The sequence below is a fragment of the Trachurus japonicus genome, chromosome 8 (genome assembly GCF_045865225.1).
Source record: "Trachurus japonicus isolate A0001 chromosome 8, Traja_1.0".
NCBI lineage: Eukaryota > Metazoa > Chordata > Actinopteri > Carangiformes > Carangidae > Trachurus > Trachurus japonicus.
Genome location: NC_140914.1, coordinates 31,019,371 through 31,038,311, shown reverse-complemented (window position 1 = coordinate 31,038,311; position 18,941 = coordinate 31,019,371). Strand labels below are relative to the sequence as shown.

The following is an 18,941-nucleotide window of genomic DNA, read 5'->3' as shown; positions in this document are numbered from 1 at the left end:
GTGTGTGTCTGTGTGTGTGTTCTCTAAAGTGTCGGCTGCGCGCGTGTGTGTGAGTGTTTGTGAGTGTGTGTGCGCGCGCGCGCGTGTGTGTGAGTGTTCCTGCTGCTTGAGTTTGTTGAGGAGAGAAAAGAGGAAGCAGTTCCGCCCTCAGCAGCAGCAGCCTGGAGGCCGAGACCTCAACCCTCCACAGACCGCCTCAGTCCGCCTCACAGCCCAGAAACTAGACCCCAGAACACGGTGGCGGTCCGAGTCCGACCGACGCTGGCCGGTGTGTGTCCGGCGGGACTTTGTCCTCAGGTGTTCCCGCGGAGTGACGCGGTGGAGCGGTAAGAGACAGAGAGAAACCCGGAGTCTTCAGACCAGGACCTCCATGTGAACAAGTTTCGCTTCACTCGGAGCTACTTCACCCTGGACTTATTGTCTCGGCTCGGATCGGCTCTGTGTGTGTGTGTCTGTCTCTGTGTGTGTGTGTGTCTGCTGCTGGAGAACCGGGACTCTGTGGGACTGATCCTGATCGGACCCGGGAGGATTTTTTTTTTTTTTTGGATCCGGATCGATCGCAATTGGAAAAAACCAGAATGAGTGGAGACGAGGAAAGATTCAAACTGGTGGTGGTGGGAGGAGGGGGGGTGGGCAAGAGCGCCCTCACCATCCAGTTCATCCAGGTACAGACTGTTTGACTCTCTCCTATATGTGTGTGTGTGTGTGTGTGTGTGTGTGCAGGGCCTTATGGTGATGATAATTCTAGGGGCCCAGCGCCCAGTAGGGCCCATGAAAAACCCCCAGTAGGAGTCTAATCTCTGTATGACTGATTTATTCTGATTTGTTTTGTTTTGATTAGCATCAAAACAAAGTAGGCCTAGGCTAAATAAAGAATGATAATACATATAGGCGTAGCTACTCTAAGAAAATAAACTGGAAAAGTTAGGGTGTAGGGGCCCACCTATTCTTTAATGGGGCCCAGAATTCCTGGCAACGGCCCTGTGTGTGTGTGTGTGTCCTGTTTTAATGGTGACAGATGTGTATCAGGCCCAAACCTACCAGTTGGAAGCACTAATACTCAGTGATCAATGTACACTGATCAATACAGTGATTGATACAGTAAAGGCTCCCCCAGTTAAGTGGGGGTCGGGTATGAATGATCAAAAGACAAAAACAAAGTGTGGAGAGGATTTGTTGTTACCATAACAATGATCAATACAGTGATTGATAAAGTTATTAATCAGACATTTGAGCCCCTGGGTAACAAGAAGACATGATGGTCACCATGAGGAAGTGTGTGTGTGTGTGTGGGGGTGTGTGGGGGTGTGGGGGGTGCTGTGTTACCTGCATCAACAGGTGGACGTCCTCAGCTCCACATCAGACCGACCTGACCGCGTCACAGCTTCACACTGATGCTGGTTTTGCACAGAGCAGTTTAGTTCTTGGCTCTCCCATGAATTCTGGGTAAATCAATCAAAAAAAGGGTCAATTAAAATAAAAGTTAGTTAGTTAGTTACCTTAAACTCTGAGGCACGCCTCAGAACAAATATTGAAAACCCAACCCTAACACAGATAAGAAAATAAAGACAGATGTTTGGGGTATTCAAGGCCGGATTGGACCCTCTGGGGGGGCGGTTTTGGCCCACGGGTCGCATGTTTGACACCACTGATCTGAACACAGACATAAAGACAGACTCGACTAATCTCTTTCTACATGACACTGGAAAGTTGGATTTATTTCGATAAAGAAAACCAACTTTTTTTTTTTTTTTACAAGATTATCAATGTAGGAGTTAAATGTAAATGTATCATTGATCCAAATACCAAGATATTTACACAGAGACTGAGCTGGTAAAGGAGAGATGTCAATGGGGAGTTTGCATGTGGGAGTCACGTCTCTGAGCCGGGAAATGAGGAATAGGCGGCTCCAGTGATGAATCTAAGGGCGGATTGGTAAAAGGCATCTAGAAGTTTAAAGAGTGGGAGCAGAGGCAGGCATGTACAGTAAATGATGTCACCATAATCTAAAGCAGGGGTGTCAAACTCATTTTAGTTCAGGGGGCCACATGCAGTGCAGTTTAATCTCTAGTGGGCTGAACCGGTAAAATAACATCATAATAACCTATAAACAATGAAAACTCCTAACTTTTCTCTTTGTTTTAGTTCAATAAGTACATTATTAAGATGTTTACATTCAATTAACTATCCTTTTACAAAACATATTATGAACAACCTAAGATTTCTGCAGGAAAAACAAGTGCAGTTCCAACAATATTGTCTTTAATGTCATTTTCTCACTTGGCAAATTCATCCTGAGGGCTGGATTGGACCCTCTGGGGGGCCGGTCTTGGCCCACAGGTCGCATGTTTGACACCCCTGATCTAAACACAGACATAAAGACATAAGACTCGACTAATCTCTTTCTACATGACACCGGAAAGTTGGATTTATTTCGATAAAGAAAACCAACTTTTTTTTTTACAAGATTATCAATATGGGAGTTAAATGTAAATGTATCATTGATCCAAATACCAAGATAATATTTGTACACAGAGACTCTTTCATTATGAGAACCATGTATAGTGGAGATATGAAGATTATTGCATGTATAGCATTTGAAAACAACATCCATTTAGTTTTTTGTGTGTTCAGGATGAGTAAAAATGAAAAAAAACAACAACAACACAAATCTCAATGGAGGAACCACATCCAGTTTACTGGGAGTGAAACAATCAATCTGATTTTTCACTTCTCTTTCATATGTGTTTGAATTCCTGTATTAGGGTCAGTGTAGGTATCACCGATTGTTACCATGGTAACACTGTGTCACTCTTTGTTTTATTTTTTTCGCGAACAGTCTGACTTCCATTCGACTAATCTATGAGCAACACAGAGACTACAGAGTCAGACCAGCCTGAGATAAATCTGTGAAACTGGTCCCAGACCTGTCACCATGGTAACAGTGTGTGTGTGTGTGTGTGTGTGTGAACTAGGATACTCAGAACCAGCCCCCCCTCACATCTGTATCCGAGTCCGGCGTGCGGGGTTGGGTTGATGTGTGCTCCGGTCTGGGGTCTGGCTTTGATTCTGGCTCCACGGCTTCGTGGCTCTGAGCTCCACTCATGTGCTGCTCTGAGATCAGATCATCATCATCAGAGTCAGATGTTTGTGTGTGTGTTTACGGTGTCTGACGGTATCAAGCATCTGCACCACTTCCTGTCATTAACTCCCAGTCTGTCCCCACAGTCCTACTTTGTGTCTGACTACGACCCCACCATCGAAGACTCCTACACCAAGATCTGCACGGTGGACGGGAAGGAGACCCGGCTCGACAGTAAGGCCCCGTCACACTTCGCAGTGATAATGAGAACAGGGTGTGTGTCTGTGTGTGTGTGTGTGTGTGTGTGTGTGTGTGTGTGTGGAGGGTTTGTTTGAGAGTGCAGGGTGTGTTGCAGTGTGATGAGGTAAGACGCAGGCAGTGTGTGTGTTTGCTCTCTGCGTGTTTCTTTCCCTTGTTAGGACTTGTAGTTGGCTGGCGCTGCGGCGTGGAGGCAGGCGGCGCTGCAGCGGCTCACACTGCTGCTTCACCACACTTAACATGTGAATCATCAGACACACACACACACACACACACACACTGTGTTGTTAGTGAGTCAGTCTGGCTGCTCCTCGCACACGTCCCTGTTTATAGGAGGCTCCCACTTTTTTTTTTCTTTTTCTTTTTTACAGTGGATCTGATGTCGTTGACTCTGTTGGTCTGAAATCACTCACATCTGCCTGGGCTGTGACACTGGGGGTGTAAGGGGGGGTAGAACTGGGTGGGGTAACGGGTGCGGCCCAGCAGCAGCATATCATGAGGCTTCGTCACCGGCTGTGTCAGAGGTATAGGAAGTGCTGGGGCTTCTGGTGAGTCATGCAGCCGAGGATTCTGGGCCCACAGGCCGTTAACGGGCCGAGGTCCAAGTGTGTTTGAGCCTGGATGTGAAAGAGCCAATGAGGGAGCAGCATATCTGATTGACAGGGGGACAACCTGGAGGCTGCAAGGGTCACCACTGAGTGACCTTAGACCTGGTGGATGATGGTCTGTCCTGACCTCTCTGACAGCTGCATCATACAACAATGACTGCGTTTACATGGACTTCAGTATCCCGATTTTGATCAAATTCAGGGTATGGTGTTTACATGAACTTAGAGAAACCCGGTTATTCAGTATCCCTGTATACATGATAAACACTGTATCCCGGTTTCGGATTACTGCGTCTTATGTGCGTATGCGTGTTTCATGTTTGTTGCAACAGGAAGCGCAACTACTTGGAAATATGTAAAAATCAGAACATTTACAAATTAAAAATGGTGCCATGTTATATAACTTAATAAAAGAAAAGAAAATGTAATGCAGACTGATCGGTTCATTGTAAAACATTCATTTATTGATGTAAAAGTGGTGATTTCGGTACGTAATGTTAGGCTACAGAGCCCCAGGCAGCGCTGCTCTTCTGTCCAATACACACATGAAGCTTCACTTTTCATTCAAACAAACTAATGCGACTGCCACAATTGTTAGATTTCATCAGTGAGATCAGTATTTATCTCCTATTTAACCAGCCGGCGGTAAACCTCTAAAAACCTGCGGGTAAGTTAATAAGCGATCGTTTTCTCCCCCGGGGTGACGACGTAGGTTGGCCGGCCAAGCAGCTCAGGATTTGGATAAACCGACCTCACACTGGGGATCTAAACAGTTACTTTCTCACATGAAAAAATATTAAAACTTAATAGTCTCCTTGTCGCTCCAGAAATGTGCTCCTGTTTTCGCCGCCATTTTGTTAGTAACGTATCTATGGTAACGGTTACGTCAGTTGGCTGAGTGGCTTTCAGATATTGGGATAAGGTGTTTACATGCTCCAGTATCCTGTTTTTTTTCCGGAGTTCTCCAGGCAGCAAAATCGGAACGTGGACTTATCTCGATTTCTGGAATCGGGAAATGGTGTTTACATGCGCAAACACAAAAACGGCATACTTAAAAACCTCGGGGTACTGAAGTGCATGTAAACGCAGTCACTGTTGCGACTTTTTTTTGTCAAAAGCGACTAGCGACAATCTAACGACTTTCCCCGGTGTTGTTAAAGAAGTTTCTGGTTTGGAGACTCTGACGTGAAAGAACAAATCACTGCTGTCTTCAACCGTAAGCCCCGCCCCCATCCCAAAGCACTCGTCAGCTGTCAGTCTCACAGCAGTAGGCTATACGATCGGCTTCAGGTGGGGCCATGTATACGCAGATTGAATGTGGATCGTTTTATTTAGCGTTCATGTATACAGATCAAATAAGATTCAGTTAATCTGAATCAGATTGAGGAAAACACTGCATGTAAACACAGCTAGTAACAGATCTACTCCTACTCTCTGTCCCTTTAAACTCACTGTGTAGTTCCTTGTCATGGTCATATTGTCCTTGTTGTTTTCTTGTAACTGTAATTGTAACTATGTGTGTGTGTGTCAGTCTTGGATACGGCAGGTCAGGAGGAGTTTGGGGCGATGAGGGAGCAGTACATGCGCTCAGGAGAAGGCTTCCTGCTGGTGTTTGCACTCAACGACCGGGGCAGGTGAGTGTCCATCAGACCCAGCTGCCTCCTGTTGACCCGTGGACTTGATCTGTGTGACCCAGAGTCCACCGAGGTCTCCTAGACTAAGTCTTTCCCTCCGTCCTCACTCCGACAGCTACCACGAGGTCCAGAAATTCCACACCCAGATCCTGAGAGTGAAGGACAGGGACGACTTCCCCATGGTGCTGGTTGGAAACAAGGCCGACCTGGAGCAGCAGAGAGTGGTGAGTCACACACACACACACACACACACACACACACACACACACACACTCAGTCGTCCTCCCCCACGCCGCCTGGCTCCCAGTCAGATCAGGGTGGAGTCCAAATGGAGGGTTAGGGAGTCCGATCGGCCTCCAGCCCAGGTTCAGACCACACTGAGGGGGTCTGGTTTTGCTCTGTGTGCAGATCTCCAGGGAGGACGCTCAGGGCTTCGCCAGGGAGAACAGGATCCACTATATGGAGGCTTCGGCCAAGAACCGCTACAATGTGGACGAGTCCTTCCTGGAGCTGGTCCAGATCATCAGGTACTGGTGTTTCTCCTACAGGGGTCCACTCAGGACGGATGTCACATGTTAAAATATAAAACCACACAAGGGCGCAAGTCATGGGGGGGTTAGGGGGGTTATAACCCCCACACAAATCCAGCAAATATAACTAGGCATTAGGGATGTCACAATTACTTGTTTTAACAATTAATCGCGGTATTAAACGCCACAATTAATTGATCGTAAAGATTCCTAAATACCGTCACTTTCCAAAAAAAAGATTATGTCGGAACCGTATTAGCAGATGTGCACCAAAGTAAAGGTAAATGCACAGATACGGGTCCATACGTAACATTGAATTGGTAGGAATTTAAATGCTAGAGCCAGTGTCATTTGTAATAATAATAAAAAAAAGATTAAAATTAACTTGGTTGGAGGCAGGCTAACACTACCTATACACTTCCAGTGTTTGAGCTAAGCTAATTACGGGCGATACGGCTCTATCTCCCTTGTTACTGCACGCACAGTCGAAAGGATGGTGTCTATCTGCTGGTCATGGACTCGGGAGTGAGGCAAGACACGAAAAAAAAAAGTTGGCATATCCCTTTAATTCATAGCATACTCAGTTCAGTTGCATGAATGTGTCATACGCACTATGGCGTAACCTAACCCCAGCCGCCCGCCCTAGTGCTGTCAGGTCCTGTCACACAGACCAGAGGCGTCTTATAAACAACTTTTTTTTTTTTTTTTTTTAAGTATTTTTTGGGGCTTTTATGCTTTTAATTGATAGCTCAACACGACCCCCCACTTACACAAAGACCCCACAGTCAGTTCCTTTGTGCTATGCTACGTTAGCATCCTTAGCTTGGCCACAAACCCTCCGTCCTCTCCTTTTGTCAGTGTAGTTTAGTAAAAACACTCCCACTCTCTTCTTTATACACTGTATGTACACTGCATGTTTGTGTGATGATGCTTTGTGTCAAGAGGTTTGTTTTGCCTCAGTGAGGATCCCACCACTGAGTCACAGGAGGGAGGGAGGGAGGGGGGGGTTCAGATGTCAGCAGCGTTTCTCCAGCTCTGCTGACTCCTCCCTTGAAGGAGCTGTGACAGACACAGCGTAGGAAGTTCAGGGAGAGAAGCTCATCGGACTCTGGAGTTGCTACTCCCACTATTTCCACCACATCACTTCCTCATTTTCTTTTTTTTGTATTAAGTGATGCCGATACAAGACAAGTAGAAAACAACAAAAACATACAAACTCATAAAACATAAAACAACAACTCATTAAAGGGGTAGACAAGACAAGACAACAAAGACGAGTGCTATACTGGTGTAAACAGTGCTGTGTGTATATATATGGATATGAATTGATGTGGTCGAAAGTAGTCTGTGTGTACGTGCGTGTCCGTGAGCATGTATAGCCTATGTGTTGATCTGTGTGTGTGTGTGTGTGTGTGTGTGTGTGTGTATCAGCGTAGATATGTATGTGTTCAAATGAATGGGGATGAACTGGAACAATTAGGACTCGAGAAAGAGAAAGAGTATAAGCAAAGAAAGATACAGGCGAGAGAGAGAAAAAAACCCCTTTTGCTCAGATATATAAAGAAGAGAGAGAGTAGAGAGAAAAGTGAAGATAAAGGGGGAAAAACAAACAAGTTAAGTCCTAGTGGCCCTGGTCCTCACCGGTGCAGCAGTAAAGAAAAATATTGATAAAAATGTTTTTTTAACTAATTATTAGTCTTTATAAAATTTAGATTAAAAACACCACATACAATCTTAAACAACTGTATTTTATACTTTCACTTTCTCGAATGGGAATCGAATTAGTGACGGCTGCGATCACGTGCAGTAACCCTGTCAAAATGGGGTCACGAGCCACAAAAGGTTGGGAACCACTGTCCTAGTGTGTCCAGACCCTGAATGGACCTGGACGGTGGATTTAGTGTTACATGATCCTAAATATAATTCCATTCTCATCCCTAAAACCTGAGAGAAGCTTTTCTTTCCTGAGCTTTCAACCCATTTTTAAACCTCTGCATCAACCTCTCTCTGGGGGTTTTACAGTTTTTCTGAATGGCTAAAAAAAAGAACACACTACTTCCTGTTGTGTGAATGAATTGCCCAGTTGTTTAAACTCATTCACTGACCTGAGCATCATTTGGACGACACCATAAACCACCGTCGCCCAGTAAAACACTGGTTTGCAGATCTCGGTCATTCCATCTCTCAACACATTCTCATGCAGTGAAACCCAGGTGTCACTTTGATGCACTTGTGATGCATAATGGTAACAACAAGTGGCAACACATGAACACAAATAAAACACGTTTCATCCGTTCCAACACAACGACTCAAAACTGATCACACTTGTTTGTCACAATGTGACAACCAATCAAAGACCATGAGGGGACGTCACCAGCAGATTCTCTGTGTCCATCATGATCCAGAGATTTAGACAAGAAACACAGCTAGGCTACAGTCTACTTTTGTCATTCAAAGTTTAAAGTACTACTGTACATATTGTATATTACAGAACATTAGAACATTATATTAAAGATATTTAGCAAACTCACTTTTTGTAGAATTTCAAGATACGGGGGTGGAAAAGAGGTATTTGGTCCCCTGCTGGTTTTGTAAGTTTACTCCCCCACAAAGAGATGGACTCACTGTCTGTGGAAAGTTTATTTGACAGTTTTTCTCAATTGCTAAAACACTAAAGCCTATTGTCTGAACCAGATGCTCAGTGGACTGAATTTTGACCTTGAGCACTTTTCACCCAGTTAGACACAGTTTGCAAACATATTCTCACCCACTAAAACACATTTTGCACTGTGATGCATAACGGTAAGCACGGGTAGCAAAAATGAAACTCAAAATGGATCACACTTGTGGCTAATGATGTGAAGAAACCAATACATATAAGCCAGGTCAGGGAGCACAGGTCCATAGTTTCACTATGGATAGAAGATGCACTGGTTTAGAAAAAAAAAGACTTCTACACAGACTTCGAGAATAAAGTCATAAATTTACGTGCAGCAGTATTTGTCCATATAATGGTTGTGAATGGATACCACTTTTCTTCGTCCAAAAAGACACACCAAAAAACACCCAAATACCTCCATACTGCTCGTCTGTAATGTCCCTCTGGTATTGAAGCCCCAACATGAGAAATTGTAGGAAGAGCAGTGAACTGAGACACTGGGAGCTTCCGCTACAAACAAGCTTAAAATATAGACTTATTTAATTTTTTTCGGAACAATTTTTCATGTCAGGGCTTCAATACCAGAGGGACATTACAGACGAGCAGTATGGAGGTATTTGGGTGTTTTTTGGTGTGTCTTTTTGGACGAAGAAAAGTGGTATCCATTCACAACCATTATATGGACAAATACTGCTGCGCGGACCCCCCCGTAACTCAGAGAAGGAACGGATTCTCACAGCTCTTAGTCGACATGAGGGTGAGTAGATAATGAGTGAAATTAGAATTTTGGGTGAACTATCCCTTTAAAAATAATAATAATTAAAAAAAACTCTAAAAATTCCAGAAAAAAGTTGGGGACCTCCTTGAACCCTCTCAACCCCACTTTGAAAACCACTGCCCTAACCTTTAAAACTCTAAATCATACAGTACAGAACATACATACAGTATACATACAAAAGGGCAGATGGATTAAAAAAATGTGTTAAGAAAACTGTGAACACTTTTTTTTTGGGGGGGGGGCAGTGCACTGCACAGCTAGACCCCTTGTGACCAGCTGCACCACCTCACACTGACTGACTGACCTGTGTGTGTGTGTGTGTGTGTGTGTCTGTGTGTGTGTGTCTGTCCTCCTCTTCATCCACAGACGGTTCCAGGAGATGGAGTGTCCTCCTCCTCCAGCTCATCACTCAGGCAAACAGAGTGGCGGCTGTCCCTGTGTCCTCCTCTGAGCACTGTTACCATGGACACCGCAGCCCCCTCCCCTCACAGCTCCACAGCTCGCCCAAAAAGTGTGTATGTGTGTGTGTATGTGTGCGTATGTGTGCACAATGTTTATGTGTGTGTGTGTATGTGAGAGAGAGAGAGAGACGGTGCATCATTATCTTTTCAAATGGTTTCATTTGCACTTTTGCCAAAACTTTTACCTGAGTGTGTAATAATCTGTTGTGTAGATGAGAGGATGTAAGGACTGACGGCGGTACTGAGAGCAGTGCTGATCCTGGTACTGCCCCTGACACCCTGGGGTAATAATGACTGTACTGTACATAGTCTCATCGTGCCATCGTGTATCGTTAGACAAAGAGCAAACTGCAGTATTGATGTCAGCGGTGACATCATCAGACCTGAACTGACTGATCAGGAAGTGTTTTCCACCTCCGAACAAAAACAATGTGTCCGTAACATTTCAAGTTGCTGGTGAAGTGTGTGTGTGGCACGCCCAAATCCAGACAGAACATGGTGTGCTGCCTGCGAGGCACCGTGCCGTCCTGCAGGGGGCAGCAGAGCCCGCAGCACGGCCCGGTAGCTTCCTGTTGCCTTCCTCCTCCTCCTCCTCCTCCTCCTCCTCCTCTGCTCTCCACACACACACACACACACACACACTGCCTTAAGGAGACAGAATATTGAAAACCATAAATACCAGACTGGGAAGTCACATCAAGGGCCCCCCCCCCCGATCAGGTTTACAGTACGTGATCCAGGTCCAGACCGCTCCAGCTGTGTGAGGAGGATGAATCTGATTTAGAGTTAGAGACTGGAGCAAAGTGCAGAGCAGTGTCCATGACAACAGAACCAGTGTCCTGTTTGCCTATGATGGGTTCATGCAGACTCGTTGGGTGCTGGTGGTCCTGGTGGACTGGACTGGACTGGACTCTGGTCCAAGTCAGTAGTTTAAAGGGATAGTATCATTTTTTTAAAGTGGGGTTGTATGATCTCCAAATAGCCCCTAAGTACTTTAATTGCAGTAGAAGACTCTCTGCACTCCTCCCGTTAGCAACGCCAGCCCATAATAGCCCTGCCCAGAGATTTACAACATACAGTGTTGTGAACAGACCCAAAGAAACGGCCTATTTTCACGGCCTAAAAGAGGTTTTACCTGAAAAAAAAATACACAGTTCCATTGTTCGCTATAATATAATTTTTTCCAGCCCCTCAAAGTGCAGGAAAAACACAGTTTTTATTTGGACCTAACCAACTCACGTATCCCTCCGCCCAGGGTTAGCGCCCACCGATCAGCAGTTGGTTAGCTCCAAATAAAAACTGTTTTTCCTGCACTTTGAAAGGCTGGAAAAAATTATATTATATTATATGTATTTTTTTTCAGGTAAAACCTCTTTTAGGCCGCGAAAATAGGTTTGTTTCTTTGGGTCTGTTCACAACACTGTATATTGTAAATCTCTGGGCAGGGCTATTATGGGCTGGCGTTGCTAACGGGAGGAGTGTAGAGAGTCTTCTACTGCAATTAAAGTACTTAGGGGGTATTTGTAGATCATACAACCCCACTTTAGAAAAAATACTACTATCCCTTTAACAAAAGGAATCCTGATCCAGGTTTACTTACCAGACTCTTTTAGAACTGCGCCTGGTGGTCTTCATCAGCAGATGGACCCGGTTCATCACATGAGCCCTGATCCCAGATGTGGCCTCCTTGAATCCAGGTGTTCCATCCTGGGTCCTCACCGTCACATGTGATGTCATGGGTTACCAACCATGAACACGTGATATGAGGTAGTATTTGAGGAGGAGGAGGAGTAGGAGGTTGTCATAGTAACAGGACAGCACCAACCAGCTAGTATTGGGCAGGGATCTGCAGCCAAACTAAACAAACCAAAAACAAGTCTTAACCATGTTCAGTGTCTGTGTTCTCCATCTGTAAATGCTTCATTTCACTTTTCAGTCCTCAGCCTTGTTGTTCACATCATCAGTTTTATTCTATAATAAGTCACGTTTATATATCATTAAAACATTTACTCAAACTCTTCACTGTTGTGTCTTTAATGACTTTAGAACAAGGCGCCACGCCTCACATCTAGTTGACTTGGTTTAGTCACTGTAGCAGCGACAGGAAATGCATGATATGGGCCAGTAGATACCTGTTAGTGTGGGAGGGATAATGACAGCTGCTGCTGTTTAAACTGTAGTATTCAGTTAACACGCGAGCAATTAGGAGAAGACTGACGTGGAGGTGCCGAGCAGCTGTTTAACACTACTTTCTAAGAATAACAGCAGCTGTGTAACTTCCTTTGGTTTGGCCTCACACATGAAGTCACAAAGCAGCTGTAGGCTACGGAAGAGGATTAGGGCCACTGTAAAAAAAAAAAGTAAAATGAAAAAAACTTTTTTTCTGACTTTTTTCCTCAGAATTCTGAGAAAAAAGTTTGAATTCCAACTTTAACGTTAGAACTCACTTTTTTTGTCACTTTTTTTTTTTTTTTTTTTTACAGTGGCCCTAATCCTCTTTCGCACAGCTGTATGCCCAACACCAATAAGATCAAGGGGACAGTGTCAGCAATGTCTACAGTTCCATTTCTCCCAGAGCACCTTGGGAAACCACCTGAAGGAATCTTTGAAGTCATAACCACCAAACCATTCACTTCATGTGCAGAGCAGAGAACATGTTTAACTTCAAAATATCAGCTTCAGTCTGCCTCCTTTATCTAAGTCCTGTTCACAGACGTACTCAGGTACTTCTACACACACGGTCCTCTGAGGCTCAGGTCTTTTGCTTCCAGGTTTGTTTTGTTTTTTCTCTCGAAAATCGTTTTCATTGGATTTTTAACAAACAGGGCACAACATGCATCCCTCACCCAAGCCTGAATTCCTTAAAGGGCACTTCTCCCCTGGAGGACTACTGGCAGTCAATAACCGACGAGGGCTGAGGAACGGATAAGTGTCTGTAAACTGACGGAAGTAAACTTAATGACAGGTAGGAATAGGAGGACTTTTTTTTAACAAAGGGAAGACTTCAGGATCAAGGATGTAGGCTACAGTATGAATGTAGACCATGCAGGTATTAACATGACACAACACAACCAAGGTACAGTATGTGTGCACATCTCTTCACTTGTAAGGTAGTTTACTTTATAGACAGGTACAATACACAAGAGTTAAAGAGATAGTTCAACATTTTGGCAAATTGGCCCATTGCCATAATCGCTATAGTCACAGCAGTAGGTTCGTTACCTTTAATTGTCGGTGCAAGCTATTTTTAGAACGGCGGAGTGGAGCAGCAGGCTGCTCAGAGCTACGCTATGGAGGCTAAGGGAATTTCTTGGTTTCCCTCATCAAACTCATCAAATACACAACCCAACAACTCAAAAACGCTGTCATGGACAAGTTGTGACCTGCACATTCACCACGCTATGAGATAATAACGGAACGTTACCAGACAGAGTTGTTTTAGAGGTAAATTCATGCAAAACCGCTGATGCGCGTTGCATTCAGGGACAGTTTTTCAGCAAGCAGACTCTGTTTTTACTCTGTATTTACCTCGAAAACGGCTCCGTTTCGTAACGTTCCATTATTATCTCATAGCGTGGTGATTGTGCAGCTTACAACTTGTCCACGACAACGTTTTGGAGTTGTTGGGTTGTGTATTTGATGAGTTTGATGAGGGAAACCAAGAAATTCCCTTAGCCTCCATAGCATAGCCCTGAGCAGCCTGCTGCTCTGCTCCGCCGTTCTAAAAATAGCTTGCACCGACAAATAAAGGTAATAATAATAATAGCATTTATTTGAATAGGGACAGTGCATATTAATGAACATTAGTATAACTAAAAGAAATACTGCTGTAAATATGCCGGATTATAGCCAGGCGGCTAATTTGCGTCCGACGTCCCTAATAAATAAATAAATAAAATACAGCAGTACACCACAAGGAATAAAAACAAAACAATAAATACAATACATATAGCGAAATACATGAAAGTGCACTAAACAAACAAGGAAGACAAAACAATAAAAACAATGTTGGACACGGTACTTGGACAGGACAAGACAATAATGTACAGGACATAACAGTAATACAACATCCAGACAGCACAGTAAGTAAACAATTAATCAGTCATGTCGCCCCAGGTCCAGTTAATGGTCACACTCTTGTGTGTCCTTAAGCCACTGCTTAAGATTTCCTTTGAAAGAGGAGTAAGTGGGACATTCCCTTATAGTGGAGGGAAGACTGTTCCAGATGCCTCCCCCCACAACAGACAGCACGTTCCTCCCAAATGAGGTGCGCCTGTGGGGAATCTCGCAGGTAACGAACCTACTGCTATGACTATAGCGATTATGGCAATGGGCCAATTTGCCAAAATGTTGAACTATCCCTTTAATTTTATCTCATCTATTTGTTTCAGAATTCTCTTTCCCTTTGGCCGAATGGTCAGCGCACCTGACTCTTATCCTGGAGACTGGGGTTCAAACCCTGGCCGGGCCCTCCTTCGTCCTGCCACACCACCATCATGGTAGTGGTCCTGGTTTAGGTTAGTACCAGACATGGGCAAACTATGGCTCGTGGGCCATAAGCGGCCCTCCTGATGGGTGGTTGGAAGACTTATAAGGTGGTCTCTATCTATTTTGAAAACTGTTTGACTCCCTGACAAAGGCGTGCAGGGCCGTTGCTAGGAATTCTGGGCCCCATTAAAGAATACTAAAGTGGGCCCCTACCCCCCTAACCTCTCCAGTACTATGTATTATAATTTTTTATTTAGCCTACTTTGTTTTGATGCTAATGCAGCATTACTATGAGTATTAGTCAGGGTCTTATGCAGAATAATTCAGTCATACAAAGACTGGGGTTTTTGTGGGCCCTACTGGGCTCGGGGCCCCTAGAATTATCATCACCTTTCTCCCCTATACAACGGCCTGAAGGCGTGTAGCGCGTAGGAGTCTTTTAAAGGTTAGCATGACCAAGCCATAGCAATAAAGTCTTTTTAACTGAGAGTGCCTTGGATATTCCTTCTTTTTCCCATATGTGCCCCGTTGGGCTTTTTAATCTGACCTGTTGAATATTGGTACATAATTGTTCAAATTACAGCAAAGACCACAAACTTTGATGCAGTGACCAACAACACTGCTCCCACTGAAACTGAATGTAAGTTTTCTTTTACTCTTAGGTCATGGCTTTTATATGTCATTAATATTGAGTTCACACAAACACTCTCCATCCATCTGGTACAAATTTTAAAACTCATTGTGGCCCCTGAGCTAAAAAAAGGTTTGCTCCCTGGTAAACACACATACAGCTCTCTCTCTCTCTCTCTCTCTCTCTCTCTCTCACACACACACACACACACACACACACACACACACACACACACACACACACACACACACACACACACAGACATACACACACAGGAGAAAACAAACAGGTAGCCAGACAGGTTTGAGAAGTTCCCTCCCTCCAGCTGGTATGTTGTCCAACTTGTTTTACGGTGATCGACACACCACTTAGTTAGTTTCAGAGGAGAGTGCAGAGACGCTCAGTCAGACTGGCCTGGGCCTCCATGTTTGTGGACATCTATAGCTTCAGTTTGGACAGGCGCAGCAGACTGCAGCCGCTCTGACAGGTGTAGGAGCGTCAGAGCTTCATCCTCCTCCAGACCAGACCGCGTCCCGGGAGGATCTTCCTGACTTTTTTTCCTCTGTGTAGCTCTTCACCTCCACGGCAGTGATGTTGGCCGTGTGGATCCTTGTGTTGTGTCTGTCGCTGCCGGCCGACACCTTCAGGCTCAGACCAGGTAAGCCACACCCAGGGCCGTTGGTAGGAAGTCTGGGCCCCTGAAAGAATACTAAAGTGGGCCCCCACCCCCTGATTCTCCACTTTTTTTCTTAGACTACGTACTATGGACTTGCACTTATATATTGTATTGATGTATTATCATTTTTTATGTAGCCTACTTTGTTTTGATGCTAATGCAGCATTACTATGAGTATTAGTCAGGGTCTTATGCAGAATAATTCAGTCATACAAAGATTAGACTACTGGGGTTTTTTGTGGGCCCCACTGGGCGCTGGGCCCCTAGAATTATCATCACCTTTCTCCCCTATACTACGGCCCTGTCAGAACAATCCAACTCCACTGAACATAGTTGGACCTCTGTCTGTGTGTTAAGATGTCTCTTGACATTACATGTGCTCATGTAGAGAGGCCACCAGCTGACTGGTCTATAAAGGGACAGACACAGTTTGAGCTTTGTTTACATCACAAACAGTGAAGAGCTATGACACAAAGATCCATTCATCACAGTCACAGGTTAGAACTCAATGGCTTTCTCTGTTTGCAGATGGTTATGTCTTTATTTTCTTTATTCTTCATACCTTCAGGCTAAAACAAAAGTATCTCTCTCTCTCTCTCTCTCTCTCTCTCTCTCTCTCTCTCTCTCTCTCTCTCTCTCTCTCTATCTCTCTCTGTCTTCCTCTCGGTTTCTATCGCTCACTCTCTCTTTCACTTTTGACAAAAGCTCAGGAGTTTCCCAACATGGCTACTCACTAGGACACCTCCTCTCCACCTGCCACCACTAACACCTTCACCACCATCACTTATCTAATAAATGTGGTAGAAGAGCTCCTTTAGCTTCAGTCCCTCATTCACTCAGTCACTGTGGGTAAACACTTGACAAGTCCATGTAAATTTAGTTTTTATCACACAAGGAAATAGTGACTTTGCTGGGAACTAGTTTTATCAGTGGAATAATCCACATTTGGTGATCTGAAACAGCTGTGACCAGAGGTGGACAAACAAAAACATCAAGTTGAGCACTCAGATTTGTACTTGACTTTATAGTAGTAGTACTTCTAGTAGTAGGCCTACTTAATAAAATATGCATAAAAAATAAATTTTTTGTGAACAAGCTTTTGCATGACGACCTACTGACGTACTGACTGACTGTAGAACAGCTTGCTGGATATGATATCAAGACTGACTGACATAGACATAAGAACATGACTAAATCAATAAAAGCTGCATTTTCTGTCATATTCCTTTTATAGGCAGTGATGAAGTCTGGTGGTAGTAAACACAGCTTAATCAATTATTTATTTCTAAAGCGTCACTGACTTCAGGTCAGCACATGGTCTCTGGTGAAGAATCCTCTGCCTTCATCTTTATCTGACAGGTTCAAACTGACAGTGGAAAACTTGACTCTGATTGGTTTTTCCCCTGTGTAAATTCAATTTTCAAAATAAAATAAAATTAATTCAATGACTTCTTCAAAGAAAGAATGCATCTTTTAGGTGTAGAGTCAAGTCACAAATCACAAAAACATGACCAAGTAAAAAACAAATGCGTCAAAAAGCTATAATTAGGCACAATACTCAAGTGAATGTATTTTGTTACTGATGTTTTTTTTTATACTTTTAAAATGCTGAAGCTCAGAAGACTCAGATCTGTCAGGTGATCAGTTGATCTTCTAAAACAGACCCACAATGATGGAAAAGTGTCACTTCTTCGCAGTGTTGCAGTGTGTGTGTGTGTGTGTGTGTGTCTGAGTGTAAACAGCCTGTGTCCTGTGCAGCAGAGCCAGTGCTGCTGGACGAGGACTCGGCCTCCTCCTTCTTGTCTCGCAGGCTGCTCTACAACAGCTGGGACCTGGAGCTGCTGGTGCCTGATGATTTAGAGAGGGAGTGTGTGGAGGAGATCTGCGTCTACGAGGAGGCCAGAGAGGTGTTTGAGAACGACGCAGCCACGGTAACGATAGTGCTACCTGAACACCTGAACCTGATCTCTTCATAACTGAGCCTTCTCTGTAGCACCTGATGGGAGAGAGTCATGTGAATGAAATGCCCTGTGGTTGTCTTCTCTTTTTATTTAATAAAACCAAATTATAAATTTTTTTGTTTTCCCTCCATTTTCAGGAAAAATTTTGGGCCACTTATGTCAGCAGTCACGGTAAAGATCATTTTGTATGTAGTCTGCAGGCTTTGGTACTGGGCTCATCTTCAAATCAGGACTTAAAGGGATAGTTCACCCAAAATTCAAATTCCACTCATTATCTACTCACCCTCATGTCGACTAAGGGCTGATAGAATTTTCAGAGTCCTCCGTGCCTTCTCGGAGTTACAGGGGAGGTCCGTGCAGCAGTATTTGTCCATATAATGGTTGCGAACAGAGCTCACTTTTCTTCGTCCAAAAAGACACACCAAAAAACATCCAAATACCTCCATGCTGCTCGTCTGTAATGTCCCTCTTGTATTGAAGCCCCGACATGAGAAATTCAGTTCATTGCTCTGCCTGTGTCAGTGCAAATCGACACTCAGTTCACGGCTCCGCCAAAATCGCGCAAGAAGGCACGGATGACTCTGAAACTTAGTCGACATGAGGGTGAGTAGATAATGAGTGAAATTTGAATTCTGGGTGAACTATCCCTTTAATTCAGGATTTAAAGGAGAATTTTTGACCCCTAAATCGTTGTCCTGATGGTCACCCAGTGTTGGTTGGAGCAAAAAACATGACTAAAATTGATGCGGGCAAACCAGAGTTAGACCATGGCCAGACGGCGCTAGGGATAGCGACAACGCTAACCTATGGGGGCAGTTCTTTCAACCACAACAAACACTCAAAAAACAACCAAATATCTATGGTCCATGACTGGAATCCTTACGAGACACCACTGAACTCATATAGTGTACAGTATAAACAGTATAAACTTTGTGTTTCTGCATGTTATCACTCACCTGGAAAGACATTACTATCCGATCACAGAGCGCCTGCTCTCCCCACCACAGAAACAAACACTTTTTCCTTGTTGTGATGATTTCTTTACAAAAATAAACGGTCGAGCAGTGCAGTGGTAATGTCCAAAATATCTCTGACCGTTTATTTTTGTAAAGAAATCATCACAACAAGGAAAGTGTTTGTTTCTGTGGCGGGGAGAGCAGGCGCTCTGTGATCGG

General features: G+C 44.2%; 2 protein-coding genes across 2 annotated transcripts in view; both read left to right on the top strand.

The window, feature by feature from the left end:
• Positions 1 to 546: 546 nt before the first annotated feature.
• rras (RAS related) lies at positions 547 to 10,158 on the top strand. The gene is made up of 6 exons (XM_085785177.1): positions 547 to 665; positions 3,229 to 3,316; positions 5,480 to 5,582; positions 5,698 to 5,806; positions 5,991 to 6,109; positions 9,916 to 10,158. Exons 1-6 carry the CDS (start codon positions 579 to 581, stop codon positions 9,998 to 10,000), a joined length of 591 nt encoding a protein of 196 aa, XP_085641303.1. The 5' UTR covers positions 547 to 578; the 3' UTR covers positions 10,001 to 10,158.
• A 5,449-nt stretch (positions 10,159 to 15,607) lies between these two features.
• The window catches only part of prrg2 (proline rich Gla (G-carboxyglutamic acid) 2), a 6,564-nt gene continuing 3,230 nt past the window's right edge, over positions 15,608 to 18,941 (top strand). Inside the window, exons 1-3 of the mRNA XM_085785470.1 lie at positions 15,608 to 15,787; positions 17,564 to 17,736; positions 17,904 to 17,937. Coding sequence (XP_085641596.1) covers positions 15,721 to 15,787; positions 17,564 to 17,736; positions 17,904 to 17,937 — 274 coding nt within the window. The 5' untranslated portion in view covers positions 15,608 to 15,720. The remainder of the gene's footprint in view (positions 15,788 to 17,563; positions 17,737 to 17,903; positions 17,938 to 18,941) is intronic.